This window comes from Streptopelia decaocto (genome assembly GCF_964273445.1).
Source record: "Streptopelia decaocto genome assembly, chromosome: 3".
Lineage (NCBI taxonomy): Eukaryota > Metazoa > Chordata > Aves > Columbiformes > Columbidae > Streptopelia > Streptopelia decaocto.
In genome coordinates this window covers 35176879-35202659 of record NC_138656.1, presented here as the reverse complement: position 1 = coordinate 35202659, position 25781 = coordinate 35176879, and the positions used below count along the sequence as shown (strand labels likewise).

Sequence of the window (25781 nt, the reverse complement as noted above, 5' to 3'; positions counted from 1 at the left end):
GATGAGAGCCCTAACTATGTAGAGATGGTTGAAGATTTTTGACTAGTGGTATCTGTTGGTGCTATATACAAAAAACATGTTTCTATATGTTGGTTATTTTATGATGGCTAGTTTGTCCATTAGCACAGGCATCAGAGGTGAGCCAGTATGCTGAAGATGATGAGAAATTACAAATGAATGTCCTGGAGCTGTCCATGTCAGACTTTGAGGTCTTCAGCCTCCTCTGAGAAACTCTGTATTTGACAGTTCTTGTCAAACACTTGCAGTCTAGCAGAGCAGTTAGCAAACAAATGGAAAAGTGTCTGAATATCCCATCTCAGCTGTGATGCCATGGGGCCGTGTGAGGGTAGCAGTATAGTGCTGTATGAGGTGGTTCTGCGCACCTGCCAGAGATCAGCTGACTTTTTGAGGAAACAGACAGATAATCATAAATGGCAGTTTCTTTCAGTAACCGTAGGCCAGCCTCTAGGTAACTACCTTTGTAAAATGGTTATAAAGGAGATAATAAACACAAATTCTCTCTAAGGCTAATTGCTAGCTGGTTTTCTTCCTTGATGATTTTGGTGTAGTCCAGAGTTACAAGACAGTTTTGCATTGTGAAACCTTGTATTATTGTCCTATTATCCCCATTGCTGGTTGGGCCATAGATGTTGGAGAAGAATAAAATGTAGACCGGCAGTCTTTTTCCCATTCTACTTAGTAACAACCAGTAACCATTCTGCTACATCAGTTTTCCCTTTAAATATTCCCCTTTTAGCAAAGAAAAACTGAAGATTCTGGGTAAATACAATGCAGCTTTGTATGATTTTAGCAGCCAAAACTACTTACCTTTACCTTCCTAATGTTTCTTTGGCCTTTTCTGACTGTTCCAAAGTTCAAATCATCTTGGAGCACTTCTGAGTGATTCACAGTGTTGCTCTATGGTTGCTTTTATCGTCAGTTTTTGCACTGCAAAATGATAGCTTCTCATCTTTAGAAATGCTGCTATCACTGAGGTCTGACTGTCACCTTCTGTGGAATGTTGCGTTTCCATTGTGGCTCACACGGCAGGATACACATCTGAGAGGGCCTGGTTGTTAGTCATTTGACCGAATAAATCAGTGCTGGATACGTTTGCTGTTAGAAGGGACAGTCCCCACATTGGCACACACAGGAGCCCCGGTGTGCCCCCCAGAACCTCCTGCCTCTGGGAGGTGCTGGAGCTGGTACAGATTGCACAACCTACTTGCCATCTGTTTCTCTCTGTCTTCAACCACTCTCGTTTCCAGAACTGAGGATTTGGGGATTTTTAATCACTAAATCATCTTTTTTTGTCTTCTGACTGAAGGAGCTGGAAAAGCAAATGCAGCAGTTCAGATTTTCATGTCTTTCTTTTAATAATTTTCTGCTTCCAGCAATCAATTGGTTTTTTGATTCTGCTGACTTGCTTCCAATTTAAAGATGGCTTGTTAAGAAATAATACCGATCCTTCCCTCTAAAATTTAGTGCTGTCCATAAGTATATGTTGAAACATCATGAAGAGAAGGTAAATATGTCAAGAAAAGGAGTGTGTAGAATGTTCTTCCTACTATGAACTGAGAATATTTATCAACCAATACGTGAGAGGTTTTCTGAGCAGGAATCCCATTATTGGGAACCCTTTCTAGTAACTCGTCATGGAATGGACTTTACCATTAATTTCTCTAATCCTTCTTGACTGAGATTGCTAGTTTCGCATGTCAAGCATGTAATGTACTTATGGTATATTTTGCTGACTTGATGAAAAAAAAAAAAAAAACGGAAGGACAAATAACTGTTCTTTGTGTTGAATCTGCATCTAAAAATGTCAGCTTGTGCTTTTGTGCTTGCTGGCAGTGTTTTATAGATCATAGTATATGTAATCTTCTTAAAATAGAAAGGAGAATATATTTGGCTTCTGTGTAATCCATTTCCAGTAGAGATGGATGTAAGAAATTCTCCACCAGTGACTTCTTTTTTGCAAGTCTGGTCATTTGTTAGCCTCAGATTTAATGGGCATGGAAAGCTGTATCTTCTGATGTCACTTACCCAGGCTGAAGTCTAAAATATTTCTTCCCGAGAATGGCACATGATCACTGCTCATGAGCTCTTTTTAGTTTGGTAAAATAAAATACGATATGACTAGTCCTTCAGTGTCAGGTAGGGTCTGAAAACTAAGAATTCTAGAAGCGTATTCGGTATGATTTTAATAATCGATGGATTTGATAAAAATTCTATGGTTGGTTCAGTTACATTATCTGTACAGTTTTCTTGTATTACTTTGATATATCAGCAGAAAAAGAAATCTCACTAGTTAGTTTAAGCATAATACTGTTTGTCTTTAAAGCAGTATATAGACAAGGTTGAAAACACCGACAGCCTGAGCAGCCTGGACTCATTGAAGTGGAAGGTTTTAATTCCCAGCATTTTAGTTGAAGGTTTGCCAACAATATAAGCAAGTGTTGGCCTGAATTTCTTAAATGGGACAATCTGCTGCCCCTTTTAGGTCAAATGCCAGAACAACAACATCATTGTGGAATATCCTTTCAAAGACAAAACTTTCCTTTATCTCAATGGCAGTTCTTCTTGCATGTCTACTGAATGTCATCTCCATGTTGCAGCAAGAGTGTCCACCTGGATCCACAATTTGAAGGGGAGCATCTTTGGGGTTTGGGTTCCAGTAAGCATTTAATTTCTTTTACTTTCAAAGGCCATAATAGTCTATAGGTAAATTGGGAAAATTCTCGATAATGGAGAAGACGTTCAGGTACGAGATGATTTCTCATGCCTGTTTGTTGGACTGCTAGGGAGTCAAAAGCCATCACTAATTTGCGAGTGGTCGGGCTCATGTAACGGGTTGTTGCCACGAGCACTAAGTTTGAGACATGGGTTTGCTATGATGGCTGAGCCCTCTGCTGCAGAGAGCTGCCACTGTGGAGCAAAGCAGCTCCTCTGAACCAGCACCTGCTAGGGGAGCTTCGTGGCAAAGTATTAATTTTGGAAAAATAAGCTGATAGCTTACTTGTATAAGGTGGAGTATAGCAAGCCTATGTCTAAAGTTCCTAACCATACTTGCCTTTTCCACATCATCTCGGCCACCCCCATGATAACTGTTTGAGGGAGATCTGAGTTCTATCATCTTCACACATCTGTCCCTTGTCACACTGCTACTAAGGGTTAATCCTGCCACTTCCAAGGTTTTCTGAATGTACCAGCCCTGCCTGTCCCATTGTTGTTATCACCTCAATGTTTTTCTGTTGTGTGGGGATGTTAGAATACACCCAGGTTGTCCTGAGGCGTTCTCCCTGCTTTACATTGTCTTCACTGTTATTTTCAGAACCGCTACATGGAACAGTGCATTTTGCAAACAAAAATTTTTCTTTACAATTGGATCCCACAATTGAGGCCTAATCTGTTTGAATTCTTCTTTAAGACACAAAACAAGTGTCGGTTTCTTTTGCTGCGCTGTCAAGCTAATGTTGGGAGCTGATGGGTGGCTGAAGCAAGCAGTCCTGCGGCCTGGGCTGGTTTGGGATGCTCCAGCTTAGTGTTTGTAGGTGCTCCTCCAAGGAGGAGCATGTGGAGCCATCTGAGGAGATTGCCAGCTGTCACCAGTGTGTGTTTGCGAAGGCACGTTCCCTTCTTTGTTTTGCCTGGTTTGGGAAGATTGGTTGAAGAATCTGTGAATTAATGGGAGGAACAAGCTTCTACTGGGTACCTGTGGAAACCTGCAGAAGGTGGGGGGACCATGAGGGCTGAGTGATACCACGGTTGCAAACCCATGGCTGTTTTATCCCAAGACAGTGAAGCATCACCATAAAACTGAGCAGAATTCTGCTGTAAGCACTGTGTCTGTGGTACAGAAGGGCTGAATGGTTCATTTGGTTTATTTTATGAATACTTTGATAAAGGTATCATTCTGTATCATCATGATTACCTGTAAGTATCAGGCATGGGTGAGTAACTATTAGTATTGGCTTTAAAAATTAAAGTTGCCCTGGGAGTGTATCATTCATTATTCATTTAGCACAGAGTGAAGAGAAGGTTGTCATCTTCTAGCACAAGCTAAATTAATGACTTAAATTATTAGCATGTACACTGCTGTCTCTTCTAGCAAATATATGAGTGACTGTCATTCATTTAAATATGAATTGACATGATTTTGTCTGCTTTTTCTTCAATGGTTGAAAGTCTAAATTAAATATTTGGCTCCTCCTCCACCGTGAAAATTGCAATGTTTAGATAAAGGTTTGGCTGGTATTAAGTAACTGTATTAAATTTTGCCTTTCAAGCAGAATCTTGGCAGAAACAAATGTACAATATAATGCAGACATTTAGATGTTTTCTAAAAATAGAGAAAATGTACAGCAAAATATTGATATGGTTATATATTTGACTGTAGTTTATTATTTATGAGTATTATTGTTTCTCATGTTTCTTTGGAATACCACTGAAAAATCTTTAAATTAGAGCTCAGGAATTTGATAACACTGTTAGCTTATCTACATACATAAATTTATATGCAGGCTGCTAGAGTTCAGGGAAGGAGCTGCAGGATCCTAGTGGCTTTATAATTTTAATTTGGGCATTTCACCTCCCCATTCATATATTTTGGGGGGAGTCTTGTGATTCCCAACAAGCCCCTCTCTCGAGATGGGACTCTGCTTGTCCCTGTTGAACACTTGTGTGTCACACACAGCTGGGAGAGAGCTTGCTGCAGCTGCCACTCGAGGCGGGAGTGCGGCAGCAGCGTAATGGTGGAGATAACACCAAGAAGGGAGGATGACGTTCTCGCAGCTGATGATTTGGTTTGCCCAGTTTACACATGCAGACAAAGGTAGAATGGTCCCCAGGTTGCTTTTTCATGTGCACACAGAGTAGTACCATGTGTTGCAGATGACACTAAGAAATGAGTTTGGGGATCAAGAAATCATCTTTGGCGTTGCTGTAAGTTTGTCATTCCAGTAACATTTGCACCGTCCTGAAAGTCTCGCTTCTCCCTCTGAGACCAAACCTCGCAAAGCCTGTTAAAGTATTTATTACTCAGGCCGTAGCACATGCCCAGAGGCTGCAGCAGACTTACAGAGGCCACAGGAATCTTTGACCTTTACTTCTCCAAGTGGTGTGAGATTAATCTGTGCATGTTATACGTAAAGCCCCATTCAACTTCTTCGTAGGGCTTTGAATGACATTTGTGTCTCTCCCCTTTTACCACCATATAGTTTGTGAAACTTCAGAGGCTTTTAGGTTTTTCCAGACCAAGATGTGTTGTTAGTTAAATCAGGCAGATGGGGGGTGGACCAGCTGCACATGTCCATCTGCAGTTCCAGAGCTGTTTCACACAAGATTTTAATTTTATAGTGTACCTAATCTAATGTTCTTTAAATTGCATTTATTTAATAGTCATGATAAACCATGTTGTAAGGATATGGTTTTAGAAAGGGCTTCTGTGGTATTCTAATGTTAAAGAAATATAAAATAAAGTGTAATAGCTAATGTCTGCAATTAAATTCAGTTCTTTCTCAGATGGCTAGAGATGACACAACTGTGTGAACTTTACAAATTATAATCAGTGTAAAAATATGTACCACTGGGGAACCTTTGACAGATTTCCCCATCTCGTGTCTAGGGAATGACTTGGTTTACCATATGTTTATTGAAAATAAACTGAGAAACTCTAAAACACTGTTAAATACCTCCAAATAACTTAGAAGTTAGGGCCGTATCATTTGGGTTTTTCCCCAAAAGAGAGAATAAAAAATAGCATCTTTACCTTAACTATTAGAATATACAAGCGTGACTTGTGTGAGGAAACTAAATGCTGGTAAGGCAGCATGTCTTATTTGGGAGATCTGTGATGCCAGCTAGCTTATACTCACTAAGAAACCGACTGAAGTCCCTGATTGGGCAGAATTAAGGTCAAATATGAGACCTGGTTTCTTCTTGGTATCCAAGGTGGAATCGCTCCCACACTTTGCTTCCTACAGTGCTTCTACACAGTCTGATTTCTGGCCTGGCTGGGGAGTGAGGGAACCTGGTCACATAGACCATCACAGGAACTCCAGATACCTGCAGGTGACAGGGTAGAGCTCTTTCCGCCAACCTTTGATGTACAAGGTATATTCTGAGAAGAGGGGCTTTTTGTCTATTTGCTCAGGGTAACAGTGGATAGAATATTTATATTAGTGGTAAAAGGGACATGAAGAAAATATGTTCTCTTGTGATAGTTCAAAAGCGCTGAAGTGTTCAGGAGGAACGGGAGGAAATTCTATTATTGGTACTGAGAATTTGAATTTGAGTACGTCTCCTTTTCCTACTGCTTCAACTAGATAGTTGACTGTCAGTAACTCAGTATATCTGCAGGAGGTTTTCAGCATGTGGTTAAGCCTTTTATCTAATGAGGCCAACACTTCAATTTTTGTTTTACTGTAAGACCAAGTAGGAGGAAAAGGCTGGTCGTCTAAATTGTAAAACCACAGGGAGTTAGAAGCCGTACAAAATAACAGTCTTGAAAATAAATTTGTAAGAATTAATTTCACTTTCAGTATCTTCACCAATCACATTTGCATTGCTTTTCATGCAGTTTTCTCTTGGATAAGTCCATTAACGTTTCATTTTAGTCAAAATTTCTCCAGGGGTTTTTGTAGCAAGTACCTTAAGGATTCTACATCAACAGCCAGCAGTTCTATTTCTGTACACCAGTAGCTGCTAGCATGTCTGTGATGTTAAAACAGGTATCACTGAGGTTTAGTGGACTCAAATAAGCATTTTTTTAAGTGATTTTTAAAATATTGGCTTAGATTTCCACAAGGAAAAAGGCAGTGATAAGGATTTGGGAAATATGAATGGGAGAGGCAGCTGCTGCTGCTTTGTCTTCAGCTGTTCCTCAAACGTTGGACGACGCTGTTGGGCCCTGGTGCCTTCCTCCCAGCCTTCTACATCTGAGAGCTCAGCGTCGCTTCGAGTCAGCAAGGAGCTAACAGCCTTTGGGGTTGAATCTGGAACAGGGCAAATGTACTCTGCTGCAGTAATGAATTTTGTTATTAATGCACTCCAAGGGTGTTCTCATTCGATTAGGTACAGTACAAAGACTTTGAGTATTACTGTAATCACCGCTACTGAATAGTTTAGAGACTCATTCTTTATGCATAATTTCAGTCTGAATTAAAACACAGAAAGGATGCAGTTGCTAAAATATGTTTGGGACATCAGAGCATTAAGTTGCTAAATTATCTTGTGTAGATAGCTTTCTGTTTTGCTGCTGGGTATGGTAGTGGGAAAGAGAAAACCAGTGCTTCTTGGCTATTGAATTTGTTTGACTCTTAAAATGAACAAGTGCTATTAAAACAAACAAACAAAACACAGAAATTACAGTAAAATAATTTAGTGGCTGTCAGCATTAGAATCTCTTTAATTTTGCAGAATAGCAATGTACATTTATGCTAGCTCTTAAAGCATAGTAGCTTTTAAATATATACATTTACATTGCACTGTTATCAAATACCATGTCTTCATTTCAACAATTGAATATATATGCTAGTAAAGACTGGGTTATCACAATCAAAATATTTAAATATATCTTATTACTAGGCAACCAGCTTCTGTCAAACAAGAGTGTTAGTATATACTGTGTTTTCAAATTATTTCATTATAAACATTTGAGATGTTTAAATTGGTATTTTAATTTGCAATATATTGATTATAAACATCCAATATAATATAGGCGCCTTTTATATTTGTAAGACTATTAAAATTATGTTCCATTGAACTGTTTATTCTTGGTAAGGTAAAGTAAGTAAAAGGTCTTAACTTTTATAGCCCAGAAGAGAACTGCAGAGAGAGACAAACCTCATTTTTGTGATGCCTGGGTTGTAGTTCATAGACATGTTGTGAATTTTTACTGATTTCTTAGTGTTTTACTGTCAGCATCTTTTAAAGAATCGCTAATGTACTGTGGAGTAGGAAAGTACTTGATTACCTGTTCAGGTCTTGAGTTTGCACCAGGATCTACATGGGCAGATGAAGTGCACATTCATGACGTGATCTTTCTCATGCTGATTTTGTGGGCTTTTCTAATGTCTTTTGAAAGTGTGCAAACATAAGGACAGCAAGCAGCGTAGCAATCAGGGATAGTAAGTGGTTGAAGCAGAAACTAGTATACTAGTGTCACTGGTTTTGTGTTCATTTTTTTACGCTTCATATCAGATGTATTTCTGTTTGCCGAATCAAGACTGTATGCTCAGTGTTGTCACAGTTGATTGCTGCATTCAGTGATTAACGTGGAGAAAGACAGAGACATTCCATTTCAGAAGACTTGTTTTAATCTTTAATCTTTAGTATTTTTCCTTGTTCACAAATATGCTGAGTACTGTATGACTGGTTGAAAAATATTCCCTCATGCTATATCCTATTTCTTTGCTCAAAACAGGTCTAAAAAAGACAAGGCTAAAGCCGGAGTAAAACCAGATGCTTCTGATCAAGAACCAGAGGGACTGACACTTCTGGTACCAGACATCCAAAAGACTGCAGAGATCGTTTATGCTGCTACCACCAGTTTGCGCCAAGCAAACCACGGTAAAATAAATACACAGTATTTATAAAAGTATTTCTATAACAGTATCATTGTGTATCATTAACAGATAGCTTAGAAAGTAGCTTAAGAGGAAGAAAAAATACTTCCTTCCATTTTCAAAGAGGGCTGGAACCTTGTGGTAGTCTTCAATGTCTTTTTTTCAGGAAACAGAATAATTCAAGTAAGCGAGAGTACATCTCACAACGCAATTATGTAGCACCTTTGGTTTTTTCTCAGCAGAAAACAACATACATGACCTTTATAGTAAAGCCTTTAACTAGATGAATGCAGAGCAAGTGTCTAAATCATGGCTTGAACCTGCAGACATTCAAAGGACCACCTGGTTGTGTGGTTAAAAAACCTGAAGGTTAAGTAGCTTGATCAGGGGAGTGGATGTCAAAAAGGTGTGTAAAATCAGCTCCTGATTTTGGAGTGTGCATCAAGAATACATGTATGAATGTCCATTCACACAAGCCTGTGTCATACTTCCTATTTTTAATTGTTAAAAAAGTAGAAGAAACAATAAAAGAATATTTATAGCAGCAGTACTTATTGTTTCTGAGCTGAGATTAGGACCTTTATTTGCTTAGAGCTGTTCAGTTAATGAAATGTATGGTAGTGAGAAAAACAGATTTGTATGTCATGAGCCCCAGTTTTGACGCTTCTCTGCGAACAACGTAACCATAAAATGTCATTTCAAGTTAGAGAATCCTCAAGTACTTGCTACACTTGTCTGAAAATTATGTGATTAACCACAAACAATCATCACATTTTGTGTAACAGAAAAGAAGATGGCTGAATTCTCCAAAAAGACCGCTGTGAAGCCCAAGCCTTTGTCTGTTTTACGATCTCTTGAAGAAAAGTATGTGGCTGTCATGAAAAAACTCCAGTTTGGTAGGTTGAGAAGTGTGAATATTTGTGTTTTAGAAATAAGATACTGAAGAAATATGTAATCTATTGGAGGGAGTTTAAATTAAACTGAAGTAAACTTCATTGTGTTTTGCATTTGGAGAATGTGATGGGAATCGGTGCTTACAGTGGCCATAAAGGGAAGATGTTTTAAAAAACCAAACAAACAAACCACAAACACATAAAGAACAAATGTCGTGCAAAAAGAGACACAAAATTATTGCAAAAACGTGCTGTGAGCGTTTTTTGAACTGCAGTGACAGCATTTGCAGTCATATTTCTTTGCTCTTGTATTTGTAAGGGGTTTTCCTCACAAATATTTGCAGAGTGCTGGCCAAGAGTGGTCAAGTTTGTAGTGGTGGCTTTTCACCCAGGCAACTCTCCTGCAGAGCAAGTGATTAAAGAGAACTTGCTTCACGGCAGTGTTTTTCTGATTCTCTAATAACATTGCAACCGCCAGAGAAGTAAGTACCGCTGGCACTCTGCTTCATACCAGTTCCTTTATTAGCATTATTATGTGTTCATAAGTATCATTATATTCCTGGTCAGGAGAGTAGCTGGTAGGTTTCTAAATCAGAAGCGGTGCATTTCTGACAAGTCGCATGTGAAAGCTGGTAAATTCTCTGCAGAAATTAATTCAGCCCAGGACTGCTAATGCTCCATTTTCTGTGACCACAGTTAACTCACAAAATATGTAACTTTTGCATTAGTATAATGCAAATTAAAGTTTCCTGATTTTAATACTCAGAGTCTTTACCCAAGACTAATCCATTATTAACTTGCCTGCTTTCCTGATGCATTAAAATTTTATTCTCTTCTAGATACATTTGAAATGGTTTCTGAAGATGATGATGGAAAATTGGTTTTTAAAGTCAATTACCACTACATGTCTCAGGTAAAAAATGCAAGTGACGCCAACAGTGCTGCCAGAGCCCGACGTCTTGCTCAAGAAGCTGTGACTCTTTCCACATCGCTGCCTCTCTCATCCTCATCCAGTGTTTTTGTGCGTTGTGATGAGGAGCGGCTTGACATCATGAAGGTAAAGAAGCAAAGTTATTTTTATTTCCCTCCTTCAGCTTGGCATGTAAATGTTGAAGCTATTCTGAAGGAAAAAGTTTGTTACTCCATTATGGTCCAAGTGTATCTTTGCATACAGCCCTTGAAGTCAATTAAAAGGAGTAGGTATGGAGAAGTATATTAAATATCTCTGGACCTGAAGCCAGGAGCAAAATTCTATTAATAGCATCCATTAGAGGGTAGAATTTTAGCTCCTTCTGTTTTGCTTTCCATTTGTAATCTGGAGAAAAGAACATTGGCAGAGGGCTTCGCTCAGCCAGGGTATAAAAATGGACAGACTGACAGCCTGCACATGATTATGATGACTAATGGTATTTTCTGATAAGTAGCATGTAGAAATAAAATGCTTCATATATCAACTGTGTGACAAATATAATGGTTTTTTAAAAAACTCATCTCGTTTTTTTTTTTTTTACAATGGTAGGTTCTTATCACTGGTCCTGCAGACACCCCCTACGCAAATGGTTGCTTTGAATTTGATGTATATTTTCCACAAGACTATCCTAATTCCCCTCCACTTGTGAATCTGGAAACAACTGGAGGCCACAGCGTGAGATTTAATCCAAACCTCTACAACGATGGCAAGGTAGGTCAGCTTTGTGCCTGGGTATAGATGTAACAAGGGAGTGAAAGAGAGGAAACTTTTTTCCTTTTGCAATCAAGTGATCAGCTGCTCCAAACATACAGGAGGAAGCTCTTCAGTGAAAACTGGTCTTCAAACTGACATGAAGGGTTTCAAATGGGAATGATCTCCTCTCTGAATAGTCTTGGAGATTTTTTTAAAGCCTCTATGGGTTGGATTGTATCAAAAAGCAAGTAATTTTGACCTAGAAAAATGTTCTTTTCCACCTGCTTTGCTAAATTGACCAGGAAGAAATTTGTTTTGGCCAGCCGAAATACCCTTTCCATGGGCAAAGTGTGCTACGTATCAGCTGCAGCTGAATGTGTTTGCCAAGTGCCTTGTGTCTCTCTTTCCATGCAAAAATGCTTTTTCTTTAGAGAAGATACAAGACTTTTCTTAACCTTGGTATCCTTTATAAAAGAAAATTTAACTCCAAAATACGGACTTGACTATTTTTCAGAAAACAATTATTAAGCTTTTGGCAATAAAAGTTAAAACAAACAAGTTTTCTCCCTTCCCTCCCCCCATCTGCTTGGTATGGTGTGGCTCATTCTAAAGGCTCCAGAAAGGTCACAAAAATCCGAGTGCGTATCAGGGAGATGCGACATCTGTGTATATTAAAAATCAGCACACGTTGAATTCCCTACAGAGCTGTAGAGATGGCTGCGTGTGTGCCTCCACCAAGCACAGTCCCACTAAGTAGCTTCGTCTGTAGCGCTACTACACTCCTTCAGCTTTGTGTGCGTGTGTCAATATTTAATCCATAGGCTAATGTTTTTCCATTATTCTGCTGTTGTTCACGGCTTCCCCATGTCCCCTGTTTTCACGAGCTGTTATACCTCTTTCCAGTGCTAGACATGGGATTTTCTCTTAACATGGAAACAACATAATTTATACTGCAGACTTTGTCCTTTTCTCTTTGCCTAGTATTAAATCTTGGCAAATACCTCTAAGTTTCTTCTGTTTATTTTGTCTCTTTGTGTTCCCTGTCTTTGATTGTTGCATTTCATTATAAGGTTCAAGAACTCCATAGACTTCCCTAAAGTCCAGATCAGTGATAAAAGTTAAGGAATATTTTCAATTCCTTGACAGTCTGTGTGACAGAAACCACCTTTCACGTACTTAAGGAGTCTTTTAAAAACCACGACAATAAGTGTCACAACAGTATTTAAAGATGAGAGTAAAGAATTGGATGCTCATTTATTAACATCCTGTTCTTGTTTATCCACATTATTTTTATCTGCTTTGATTACAAATTAGTTTCATAGGCAACAGATTTGTCTTCTAGAATGCAGTTATACAAAAGTTTGTCTAAATAAATGTAAATGGAATATTAGCATTCTGTTCTGCCCAAGCAGAACAATTTTATCACAATATTTGTCTGTGGTATTAATAATGTCACCTTTTCAGGTGTGTTTAAGCATACTTAACACATGGCATGGGAGGCCAGAAGAGAAATGGAATCCCCAAACATCGAGTTTTTTGCAGGTGAGCATTTCTTCCTTCTCTTCGGTAGATATTATTTAGAAGTAGTAAGTGGTCTGTTGGTCCTAAGGATTCTTTTTCTAGTGCTTTTAAACCAGAATTTTCTTTCTCAATCATAAATAAGATGAAACTCCAGAAAACATCCTTGGAACACTAGAAAACAAACACTGCAGAGTAGACAAGTTCTTCAAAGTGCTCTTTCCAACCAATATTTCTATTGGTCTTGTCTTGGAAGAGTGGCTGTTCATATGTGCAGCTCATTCCTGCACTGCCTGGACTTTGCTTGGATGATTTCAAATATTTGATTAAAAAAAATAGTCTGCAAGATGGCATCAACTCCTGGAACTCTCTATCACAAGCTATTTGTGGTGAAGACAAAGCAAACTCCACGTTGTGAGAGATGAGCAGGTGAAATGTCCTAGTGCGAATTGTGAAGGTGCTCCTCCAAAGTCTATGAGTAAGCTGAACAGAGGAATAAAGCTGAAGGGAGTTAAAGTGTAGGTGTGCTGTGTTCAATAACAATTAGTGTTAAATTCTACTGGAATTTATTAGGACATACAGCCCTTTATAGTTTTCAGCTTTATGCCATGGAAATGCACTGACTAATAAGCACATACATTAAATAAAAGTAAAGCTTGCAATGGCTTATTTCCTATGCCCCTTTCTGAATGTATTCCTTTCTTGGAGTAATTATTACATAGCACAAGGTACACTTTCTCTTCCAAATCCTAAAAAACTGTACAGTTTCTGTTTCAGCATAGTAGAATTACAGCCCTGGCCTTCAGCAAAACAGATTTCAGCTTGTTCAAGAATTGGCCTTGGAGATCTGGTTGATCAGTCTCCTAAAAGTTCAAGCATGGTCTGTTCCCGTGTGTGGAAGTCAAGCAGGAGTGGCAGAAAGCCAGCATGGGTGAACCAGGAACAACTGCTTAAGCTCCACTACAAACAGAAAGTACACAGAAGGTGGAAGGAGGAGACAGGCTACTCATGAGAAATATAGACATTGGCCAAGCATTCAGGAGAGAAACTAGGAAAACCAAAGCTCAGCCAGTGTTGAAAATGGCAAGGGATATAAAGAGGAGCAAGAAGGGCTTCTTACAAGTGTGCTGGCAGCGAAAGAACACATTTTCCTTTGGCTTCCCTGCTGCTCAGCAGGGCAGGGAGTGTACTGACAGGGACACAGAAAAGGCAGAGGTCATCTGTGCATCATTCATTAGGGGTAAGGTTTGCTTTGCCATCTCCCTGAGCCCTCACTAGGATGGTCTGTGAGAATGAGGAGTTGCCCACAGCAGAGAACAGAAGTGTTCAAACTGATTGGACCCCCATGTTCATGGCTCCACATCTCATGCGTCCAAGGGTGCTGAGGGAGCCAGCCAGTGTTGCTGCAAAGCCACCAGCTCTCATCTTCGGAAGGTCAGAACCATCAAGGAACCTTCCTGGCAGATCTCACACCCAGCTTCAAGACAGGCAAGAAGGAGGAACTGGGGAGTTGCAAGCTGGTCAGCAACACCTTGTGGTCCTTGGGAAGATTATGGAGCAAATCCTCCTGGAAGCTGTTGTCAAGTACACGAAAGACAAAGTGATTGAGGATGGGCAGTGTGGCTTTACTGGAGGCGAGCAGCACATCTCTGCTTGCCTTCTGTAGTGAGGTGCCTGGCTTTGCACAAAGACCCTTGTCACCACATCAGGGAGATGTGCATTTTAAGTGGTGGCAAAGTGGCTGGACCAATGCAAAGAGATCTTACTGCTGTTGTCAGTACCGGAATGGGGAAGGTATGGAGTGGGTGGAGCCAGACACCTCTTGAAAATGCAGGGACATGGGAGCTTTGCTTAAATATTAGGAAAAACATTTTCACTGTGAGGGTCATCAAACACTAGGATGATGTCCAAGAGAGACTGTGGAATTTCCATCCTTGGAGATATTAATGCTCCCTCTCTCTTCACAGGTTAGTTACAATTTGGAGATCTAAGTTGTGGTTCCTTACACAGTATAAATCTACCAAAATACAACTTGTTAATCAAGAGAGAAACTGAAATTTTGGACTATAAAATCAATGTAGAAATGTACAAGTACTAGGAAGCCTTATTTTCATTAATCTTTTTTCTTAGATCAAAATATTATAACTGATTGTTAGAAATCTCATGCACCATTGAAGTTTCAAATTTAAAAGTGTTTTAGGGTTTCATTTTGAAAATAGTAAAAAAGCTGTAGGAAAAAGTCCTGTCCCCCAACCCCCATACTGGGAGAAAAACACTTCATAGTTGTTAAATGGAAAACAGCTGTAGGACTAAATAAATCAGTTGGAAAGAATTAAGCCCTACATGTTTTTTCTGGCTCAAAGATTAAACTATTGTCAGACCACCCAAAATACTTCAGAAATTAACTTTTATAACCCAAATGAAACTGGAAGATCAGTTTAGAGTTTCTCATTCATTACAATTATAATTCAAAGTATAATAACAACTGTTTTCTAAGGCCAAGAAAGTACAGTGCTGCATACTGTCAAATTGCTCTACCACAGCTATTCTGAAATAAATAAATAAATAAATAAATAAAATATATATATATATTTAAAAAAAAAAAAAAAAGGCAAAACCCACCTACTTCCAGATATGTGTAAGGGCCACAGATCACCAAAATGCCTCAGGTACCTGAAGCCTTGGACCTTTTTTGGTTTCATAAGTGGCCATTTTCTTGCTGGAACCTAATTTGCAAGGCACATTCTCTATGTTTTAATGCATTTATCCTTATTTGAATTTTGTACATGTAACACAAAATAGCCAAGGCCGCTTGTTGAATGCATGGCAGGCACTGGAGGCAGTGTGATGGTGCACACGGTACCGTGTGACAGCAGGTAGCTAAGCACCTTCCTGAGAAACACAAACACTTGTTGAATTTTCCTTCTCAGCCCAGCCAAAGATGCTGGTTCACTGTGGAGCCACCTGCCCCAACAGGGTAAAGACCTGCTGCCCTGGGTGGCCCTGCTGTGCTGCAGCTCAAGCAAAGCAACTCCACAGCTACAGCTAGAAAGTGCCGTGGCCCCAGAAGGAGCCAGAGGGGGTTTCTGTGAGTGGTGGTGGGACTAACCTGCGTCATTGCACTGATTCTTTGGCTGTTGCTTTAATCTGGGTTCCTGGTTTGGCGTTGTGTCTATGAAGCACGGACACATCGCAGAGAGCACGGAAGGCGGGAAGGCTTTTGTGCTGGCGTTGCTGCAAGAGGCGCTCTGAGAGAAGGCCACGTGTAGACACCAAGCACAGCTCCTCCTTGTTGGGGTGCTGCCCTGTGAAAGAACCAACATCTTTAATTGTCACTGACGCGGCCCCTGGCTGATGGCAGCTCTGTGTTCTGCAAGTTCCAAGGAAAAGAAGGGCTGTTGTCATCCGTACCCAAATCCTCAAACTGGGCTGCCAAATGAGGGAGCAGCTTCAAGCTTTAAATTGTATCTAGGCTGGGAGGAGAGTCAGTTCCAGAAACAGCTGCCCTGACATATTTGATGTACTGCAGTGGGTGGCTTGCACCTAAGTATGCCAGGAAAATGCTAGAAAAGTAGGCTGGAAATGCCATTCGTAGGCATGTAACATATCACTTTTTCAATATTTGAGGAAATGTAAGTGTTCAAATCACCTTTTTTGAATTCTTTACAGTTCTGAAACTAGGTTTGTGTCACAGAATTGTAATCCCTAAAATTCTTGCTGGACTTTGTCCTGAGTACGTAAGAAAAACCTGTCCTTCATTTAAAAAAAAAAGTCAGTTACGTCTTTCTACCTATATAACAACATTTTCGCAGTAACATAATTTTTATAAAATACAACAAGTTGTTAGGGACAAACATTCTAATAATGGAAAAATAGCCAGCCATCAAGTCATGAATATGTAATATATACACATTTGGATTCCTAAGTGTCCTATGTATCTACTTAATTCTTTTGTTTTATATTAGGAATATTTGGGCATAGAGTTAAATGCCTTGTATATATGTAAGCACCTATTCCCACATGTACTCAGTAATAAAATTGAAAGGGACAAAATTGTCATTTCCTTATCACAGAGTAGTTGGTGCTTTGTTGATATAGCACTGAAAACGCTTTTTTTTTTTCCTATCTAGGAGAAATACTGAGGTTTTGTTTTAATGGCATATGACACAGTGTAGTATGTAAAACCTGAAACTAAAGGGCTAAAAATATACATAAACCAACTGAATGTGTTTGAAAGAAAAAAATGGGAGTGTGTCTATACTAAATTAATTTCAGTGGTTCAGATTTCGACTGCCTTGTTCCTTTTCCGTCTGGTTCAGAATTAGAATCAGTAAGCTCAGCCACAGAAAAAGTTAAAGAATTGTTGACTGAGAACTTGATGAATACACTTTCTTTCACAAAATGGTGCAATCAGATATCTCTTCCTTTAAACATTTACTTTTATTTGTATTTTTGTGGGGGTTTGTTATTTTTTAACTTATATTTGTCATTTTGTTAGTATTTGAGCTAAATACACGGTTGTAGGACTTGATGTTTTTTATGTGTAATAATGGTTTTTGGCTTGAAAGCATGGACGTAACCTATATTACAAATGTAGTAAAAAGTATTTTGCCATAGAAGTGGTTTTGTATACAAGGTGGGCAGAAGTATTTATATTTGTAAAAACAAGTGGGTAGCACAATTCTAATATTTAGTTTCTTCTCTTAACAGGTGTTAGTGTCTGTCCAATCCCTAATACTGGTAGCAGAACCATATTTTAATGAACCGGGTTATGAACGATCAAGAGGTACTCCCAGTGGTACCCAGAGCTCCAGAGAATATGATGGAAACATCCGACAGGCAACGGTCAAGTGGGCAATGCTCGAACAAATCAGAAATCCATCGCCATGTTTTAAGGAGGTAGGTTTTGTGACACACTATAAATATTTATTTATCTTGTTTGAGCACTAAGAATAATGCAGGTATTTGGAAGCATGCATGAGATATCCCTTTCAGGCTCCTCTTTATTTCCTGAGACAACTTAGAGAATGAAGTGAATAAGGGGCACCTGACTTCCCAGATTCTTTTCTAGGAAAGGGGAATGCACACAAATTGGGACTGACCTGTAAGGAGGCTTGGGGCACAGTTTGATTTAAAAAATGGTTCATACAACTTGGCTCATTCTTAGTGCCAGGTGGTGCGTTTTACTTTCCCTGTGACAAGTGCTGGTCAGCCTTACAAGTGGGCACTGTGTGTTTGTTATCAGCATGGCTGACAGCAAGTATTTTTCCAAGAAACATGAATTTGAAGCAAGTATTAGGACACACTTAAAATACACCAAAACAGCACAAATTGGACAAATACCCTCAAAAAAATTCCAGCCTGCATGTTATTTATGGAAAGATCCACAAAGCATCTGTGCTAATGTAGAAATCTGTGCCTCTTGAAAACAACTGTCTTGATGCTGATGCAGCAATACTAACTATAATGCATCCATGCTGTCTTAAAAAATATTGAAAGAAATCCAATTGCTTAATTTGTGTTCCTGAAAATAGAGTAACTCACCCATAGCATCATAGAATAATTTAGTTCTTAGGGACTTAAACATATATGGCAAAGGATTCAAGGAAAAAAGAGCTGAAGATATATCAGTAAGAGAATCTGTATGAATATTAATGCAAAATGGTTCGTCAGCTATGAGTCATCTCATGGTACTGCCAGAAAAATACTTAGAGAAAAACATATTTAACTCTGAACACTAAAATTGTTGCCACTTCTAAACTGAGATATGGAACCATCTTGTAGTATCACCTGTGCTTTCGATTGTCTGCATACTAAAATGCTGAGAAAGGGTAATTATTTTAGGATTGTACACATGGCTAAGTATGGCCTCTGAGTGAGAGGGTAGTCTCCCATCCCTTCCTGTAAAAACATCCTTTGGAATGCAGAAACCTTTTTCCATTGAAATTGCTGTGTCTTCTGGAATAAGAAACCATGGACACTTCACCTGCATGACAGGAGGTAAATATTTTATCCACACGCAGGTGGAAAATGACGTGCTGTGTACTGTAGTGTCTTGAATTAATGAAGAAAAACATGGTGGTTGTTCTAAATTACCTCTTAAATGTTTTACTCAGTAAGTTGAAGACCATGATAAAGATAATATCATGACGCATAATCAAATAACCTCTGCTAATAGGTCATTTTTTCTAGCTAAATGTAAGAGTTTTGCTTTTGCAAAAAAGTTCTCAAATTACATTAAGTTTAAATTAATTTAAGGTATCAGAAGGTGGTGAGCTCCCTGACAGTAACGTTCTATCTTTCTTTTCACATATACAGAAATGAAGGTAATGCAATATTATAGTAGTTGATAAATGAATCCCAGTTTGCCATTATTGTGCTTTTCTTCAAAAGAATCTCAGCCTTGTTGTGCTGACTCTGCAGCATAGCTTGTCTACAACTTGTATGAAAAGGGAGCTTGTAAGCTGCTGTCCTGCCCCTCTCCAGGCAGATGCAGCAAGAAGGTGCATCCAGCCAGTGATGGGTGTTTGAATGGCAAACCAGCCCTGCCCTGAGAACAGATGACTTCTGCACAGCATGTTGTTACCAGAAGGCAGATGCTGAAAACAATACAACTCCAGGCCTTATAAATGATGTATGTAGCTAGGGCTGAGTTAAGCTAACCCCCCCCACACACACACATAAGTGAAAAGCAGCATTAAGAGGTAGGTAGCAATTGCAGAGGTATCTTGGACATTGGGAACTCCCTTCTGTTACTTGCAAACAGAGGAGAGTTTTGCTGTGCAGAAAAGAACTGGCCAACCCCTCAAAGCTTTACATCACAATTGTTTTGTTCTGGTTTAGGTAACTGCAGTTTTCCTCATTTCCCAAGATACAATTCTCTATTTTTCCATGTGTTGAGGTCTTTAGGACAGTATGATGATATCCTCCAGACTCTGAGAAGTATGAAGCTACAATAGCCTGTTTCAGTAAGGAGACCTTTGAAGCCAAGATAGCTTTTGTGTTAAACACACAGGCACTCTGCCTTACACTTGTGTTCCTACCCAGTGCCTTATCCATTGTGCAACGAGAGCTCCCTTTCTGCTTCTCTGAATACATATTCCCTGCCATTATGTAAAGGCACATGTAGCTTTCTTCACATATCAAAAAATGGAAATTTGGCACTGGAAAGCATTACATTTTTCTCTGATGCAAGAGCCAAGCTTTGGAAGAACACTAGATTCTGTCTGCAGCCCCATGCAAATATAAATACATCTCTGGTACAGATTATCAGCACTTCTCGGAGAGACAAGGTGCTCGTTAAGACTCTCTAGTCATTTTATAGGAACCTGAACAATAATAATCATTCTGTAACATAAATGTAAAGGTATCCTGAAAACTGAGCTCTAAGAAAGAACATACATCCTTCAACTTACAAATCTTTTGTCTTCACAAATCTGAGCTGCCTTCCCTTCAGTGTCTTAAATGACAGGTAGGCTCAGGAGATCTAAACTCCAGTCTTTGGGAGTTCTTCCAAGCTCCATTATGGATATAAGGAACACATCCAGAATTAAAGTCAGTTATGCTTTCAATATGCAGTTTTTCTTTGGACAGATAGCTATATACTCTAACCTCTAGAGGGAAAGGTGATTTTGTCAATTATGTAGCAATATTGCCAAGAACACTCCGTGCTCAATAAAATTTCTTTGATTTTATTGTTTATTTCAGCAGGCAGAGTTTTAGCAATCTGTTTAAGACAAAGCCAACGCTAACCAGAGTTACACAACTTTGTCCAAAGGGTTTTTGTAAAACAAAAATCGGTACAGAAATACCACAATTACTATGTGATCAAATAGTGGTTCCCACCCAAACTGTGGGCAGCTCAACTGCTATTGCCTGGGAGTTCCTGTGTCCCCAGAGGTGCTGCCTCTGCCTCGGGAACGTGGCTGTGGCTGCAGCTCTTGCACCCCAGCGATGTGACCCTGACATGTTCTGTTCCTGCGCTCACGCTGTTTGACAGTGCTTGTGCTTGTCCGTTTGCTGTGCAGGCAGCAAGTGGTCAGTGACAGGAAAGAGGTGGTGCATGTATTAGTACTTCCCACTTGTGCTTCTTTAATCACACAAACTGTGAAAGCAACAACAGAAGCCTTAATATTCCATCTGTGTAACCCTGCCCCTGTGCACACGTGAGTGTCCATCCATAGTTCCTGCACAGTCAGATCATCTTTGAACTGGAAAACATGTCTAACGTTCTGCTATCACTTTTTCTTTTCCCTGGTGTGATACTGTATTTCTGGCGCTCATTTACCCTTCACCCAGCCACCACAAGCGAACGCTGAAATGGCAAACTGCACATAAATCATAGATTCGTACAGACTGGAAGGGACGTCCGGGCCAACCTCCTCCTGAAAACAGGATCAGCTGAACTCGGACCAGGTTTCTCATGGCTTTTTTCTGTTGGGTCTTGGAAACCTCCAAGGACAGAAGTTCCACAATTTATCTGCATCCTGGTTCAATGCTGGATTATACTGATTATTTTTCCTTGTATCCACTTAGACTCAAATGGGTCTTGGAAATTTTATATTGTTAAAGTATAGGGTTCATAGAAAACCATTATTGCTGTTCTTTCATTTGGAATATTTTCTTGCAGGTCATCCACAAACATTTTTACTTGAAGAGAGTGGAGATCATGGCTCAATGTGAGGAGTGGATAGCAGACATCCAGCAGTACAGCAGTGACAAACGGGTAGGCAGGACCATGTCCCATCATGCAGCAGCTCTCAAGGTAAGACTTGCTTTTTATAGTTTTATGTTCTTGAATCCAAAGATGACAAACAGCAATAAGATTGCTGAGCCGCTGGGTTTTATAATAACAGTAACAGAAAACTCCAGCTACTGTAAGACACATAAACAAACCTCAGTTTCCCAACTGTCAAGAGATAAAGTGTATATGCACTCCACTTTCTCAGAACATCTACAAGTCAGATTTTCCTTTAGCACCTGTCCTGCCTATTTTTTTTATAAACATGTAAGATAGAGAGAGTGTATTGTTGTTTTCCCTAAGGGTGGGTGGGGGTTTAGGATAAAGTTGTACTGCAACCAGTTCCTTGGCAGGAAACAAGCTTTTTGAATAGATAAGCACAGTTATTAAACTGTGGCCCGTTACAATTAGTTTTACTCTGTGTTCAACTTTTATCAACAGTTTTAACCATTATAGTGTTTTCTTCCCTTCTAGCCAAGTACTATCATTTCTGTATTTTGTGTCCGCACAGACAACAGACCTATGTTATTTTTATATTTATTATTTCCCCTGAGAATTAAAAAAAAAAAAAGTAGAGACTCTTTCTTTTCTATTGCTAGACTTGCATTCTTTCAATGTGACTTGTCTTCAGAATGGAAGTTATAGTTAGTTACTATAATGAGTACACAAATCTCTATATATCTGATCTCTTTATAAATCTCAGCTTTGACTGTATAACCTGCCTCGTCTAAGCCAGTTTCTGCTGTGAGCGCAGAATGCAGATACGACTCAATTGTGAGACAGAGGGTGTTTTTGTTGATGCACTTATTTGCTGCAGTTCTGGTTGCTGCCTTGAATTTGTCCCTAGTGGCCCCTGCTACTTATTCTGTCACTACAAGGGAAGCACCGATCCTTACAGTCATTGAAACGGTACATTTACACCTTTTCAACTTACTTCTTTTTCTGCCTGACGTTGTCCAACATTGTGAAAAGTATCGTTTGAACTATGGTCTTCCACGCTGACATCTTTCTGTATATTCAGCGTCATACAGCACAGCTGCGGGAAGAACTTCTGAAGCTTCCGTGCCCGGAAGGGCTGGATCCAGACAGCGAGGACTCCCCGGAGAAGTGCAGTGCCACAAGTAGCTCAGAAGAGACTCTGCTGCACGAACAGGTCAAACCCAGCAGCAGTAAGGACATCCCCACTGATTTCAAGTTATGAGTTGCATTGACATGGACTTTCTAGACACAAAGGCTTTGAAGCACAAGCCAAATATGTCAATATTTGTATGTAAGAAACTAATTATGTAATAGGTAATGAAATTGAAACTATACTATGCCCTTAAGATATACAGTTTAATTCAAGATGATCTTTTATTTACCTGTACAAGAGTGTAAACTTTTTTGTGCTTTTATTTTTCAATTGTGAGAACCACTGATTGGTATGTTTAAAAAGTTATGTATACAAGAAATGGATAAATCACTGATATATAAGGGAAACTACCTTAGGAAAGAATGTTTACTGAATGTTTATTATTTTTTTTTTACTTGTAGAGTGAGGGCGGTTGTAACAAAGAATATATATTGGTCATTCTTACAGCTACTATTTAAAGTCAGAAAATTTTCACTGAATTTGATAGATTTTACGTTTGGCCATATATTCATGCTCATATTTGATTCTAAAGAAAACCTCCTGTATACTTCAATAAACGTTAAATGGACATGATCCCTCTTTTATGATTTACTGGTACATTTTTTAAATAAACTGCCATGAAATACATTCTAGCCGAAGACTTGCACTTGTATGACTGAATTCATCCCAGTCAACATATTTAATTTTATGCTTACTAATTCTAAAATGCAGATGAAATAAATGCACATGGTTTTACCTCATGCCAAAATTTGGACTTCTGAATTCCTCTTTTGTTTGGCTATTTTATGCAAACTAACAGTACTCTAAATTTCTGAAGGGCTATTCTGGAACACGGTCTTTTCTCTGTTGAAATGTCTGATTTTTACATAATGAGCTGTACTCCAAGTACTGACAGGGGCTCATGACGTGCCATGCAGGACTCCAACGTTCTGGAGTTCCTACTGTACAGACTTGATTTCTAATTTTATACTTGCAACCACAGATCCCTGCCTAAAAAGGGTCAAGGATTTGCTTGATTTAATAATCAAGGCTCGCTTTTGACATCACACGCGCTACTGTTCTTAATTTTTGAGCAGTCCTTGAAGGACTAAAAAGTTATTACTGGTATTACCTCAGACTAATGATCTGTTGTATTATAAATACTATAAATGAGGCAAAACAAAGCTTTTTTGTTTCATATTTGTTCTTTGTTTATAAGTATCACGCTGGAATTTTTTCGCTTTTTGTTTTACGATGTATTACTTCTAATCATTAAAAACGGCACCAACTGAGGTTGTGTTCTTACGCTGATGGTAAACAGACTTTGATAGTTCTGACCAAAGTAAGATTTTTGTTATATTGACATGTCCCAATTATACGCACCTCTCAAAATACCAACTTAGGCACGTGTGCGTTACTGCAGGGGATCCTTAATCAGAAAGCAAAACAAGCAGCTCTGTGCCAGAGCTGCTGGTAAATACGTGAAACAAAGTGTTTATGCTACATAGTCGAAGTGTTAGAACTCCCTCAGTGTTAAACCAGCACCACGTTTTTCTGGATGGGTATTTATTTGCCTCCTATTACTGTACAAAATGACTGTGATGCTCTTGTAAAGGCTCCAAAAGCAAAATTACCCACTGACTTCCAACTAATTAAGTTAGTGATTTCCATTAGAGCTCTTCATTTAGTGCTTAAACTCTCTGCCTACAGGAGCATAGTCTTTTTGTAAAATCCTGGCACTTGTACCAAAACCAGATGTATCAGACTTGAAGATCCTCCTTAAACGTGAAGACGACTTCTTTTTTTACCGTTAAAAAGCAACACTGAAATAAAAAGTACCTAACTTGCATTGATTTGACATGAAGAGGGTGGCTAACATGATTGTACATTTTTCTATAGTGTGTATTTATGGTATCGTAGCAATGCTAATGTAAAGTCACTGCTGCTTAATTAAGCAGATGTAAACAGCTGCATGGGATATTAAACTCTAATTTGAATCCACGTACCAATTATCATTTTTTTGCTCTAACCTGAGCGAGAATGGTATTATACCAAATTAATGCACAGATTCCAGCCTTAATAACTTGCAACTATCTTCCAGTCGGGTAAGTAAACTGGGTACTTGACAACAGATACAAAACACGTGTTTTCATGTTTTTAGATGTATAACACACAAGGTAGCTGTGTTATTTTGCAGTAAAATCACAGTAAATGCTGTGAGGTATGTAGACAACTGAGGTTTTTTTTAACCAGCTCCCCTCATCTTTTACCATTTTATCAAACTGAACAGATAACCTGTATAGATATATCACTGATATATCAGAGTTTCTAGCCATCCCATTGAAGTCCTGTACTTTAACTGTTATGCTGTTTTTGTAGAAAATATTTGAAAAGTCAACAGAAGTTCTTTTCAAAAGCAGAACAGGCAGCAAACTGTTAATGAGATCATTATGGAATTTCAGCCCATGGTTTTTGGTACTGCCTTTGGCCTACGATCCACTGGTGACACGTTGCCATGTGGCACAGCGCGGGATGTCACCAGTGGCAGCCATTGGAATCGCTGTGGCTGCTCTGCCCAAGGATGAGCACACCACATAACTCAGTAGCCTGTCCTGACGCTTCACAGACAATAACGCCGTGTTTTTGTGACTGATTTGATCTGCCCACTAAAGAGGGAACAGCTCGGCAATCTGTGACACCTTGTGCTCTGTGAGACCAAGCTGCTCGTTGCACCGATTTGCTGTGCAGGAACAACTGTTCTGTTCTGCAGTTGTAGACATAGTGCTCTTTGTATACACACATAAATGAGACCTCTGCAAGGTTTAGTGGTTTCTTCTGGAATTTCCTTTGGGTAAAAGATGTGCATAAACATATGCATTAATGCTCCTCTGGAATCCCACCACTGCTATACAGGAAAAAAACAAAGATGACGACAATCGGGGGGGGAAAAAAATGAAACATAAGAATCCTGTAAACCACTTCAAGTTCATTCCAGTAATTACACATTAGATGTCTAGGTACTAGCAGAATAAACTAAACGTGACTATAGATTGACAGGGCGTACAGCAGCCTGTTTGACATTGTTGGTTGGGTTTCATCACTGTTTTTCTTCTCTAAACATTTGCTGGAAGTTCCAGGTAGAGACTATGGAGGTCTGCCAGCCTGTCCAGGAGACTCCCTCGCAGCAGGTGAAATCAGAGCCCAGATGAGGGCGCTGGGCCACTGATCACTTCCTGGGAGCTTTGGTGTGGGTCTGTCATCTGCCCCATGCTTCGATAACCATCTATTA

General features: G+C 39.3%; 1 protein-coding gene across 7 annotated transcripts in view; it reads left to right on the top strand.

Moving 5' to 3' along the window:
- The window catches only part of BIRC6 (baculoviral IAP repeat containing 6), a 183831-nt gene extending 160745 nt beyond the window's left edge, over positions 1 to 23086 (top strand). For all 7 annotated transcript variants that reach the window (XM_082047541.1, XM_082047537.1, XM_082047538.1 and 4 more), the window contains 8 exons: positions 8426 to 8571; positions 9353 to 9463; positions 10300 to 10517; positions 10980 to 11141; positions 12588 to 12665; positions 17352 to 17540; positions 21271 to 21405; positions 22403 to 23086. In XM_082047541.1, coding sequence (XP_081903667.1) covers positions 8426 to 8571; positions 9353 to 9463; positions 10300 to 10517; positions 10980 to 11141; positions 12588 to 12665; positions 17352 to 17540; positions 21271 to 21405; positions 22403 to 22582 — 1219 coding nt within the window. In that variant the 3' untranslated portion in view covers positions 22583 to 23086. The remainder of the gene's footprint in view (positions 1 to 8425; positions 8572 to 9352; positions 9464 to 10299; positions 10518 to 10979; positions 11142 to 12587; positions 12666 to 17351; positions 17541 to 21270; positions 21406 to 22402) is intronic.
- The last annotated feature ends 2695 nt before the right edge of the window (positions 23087 to 25781 follow it).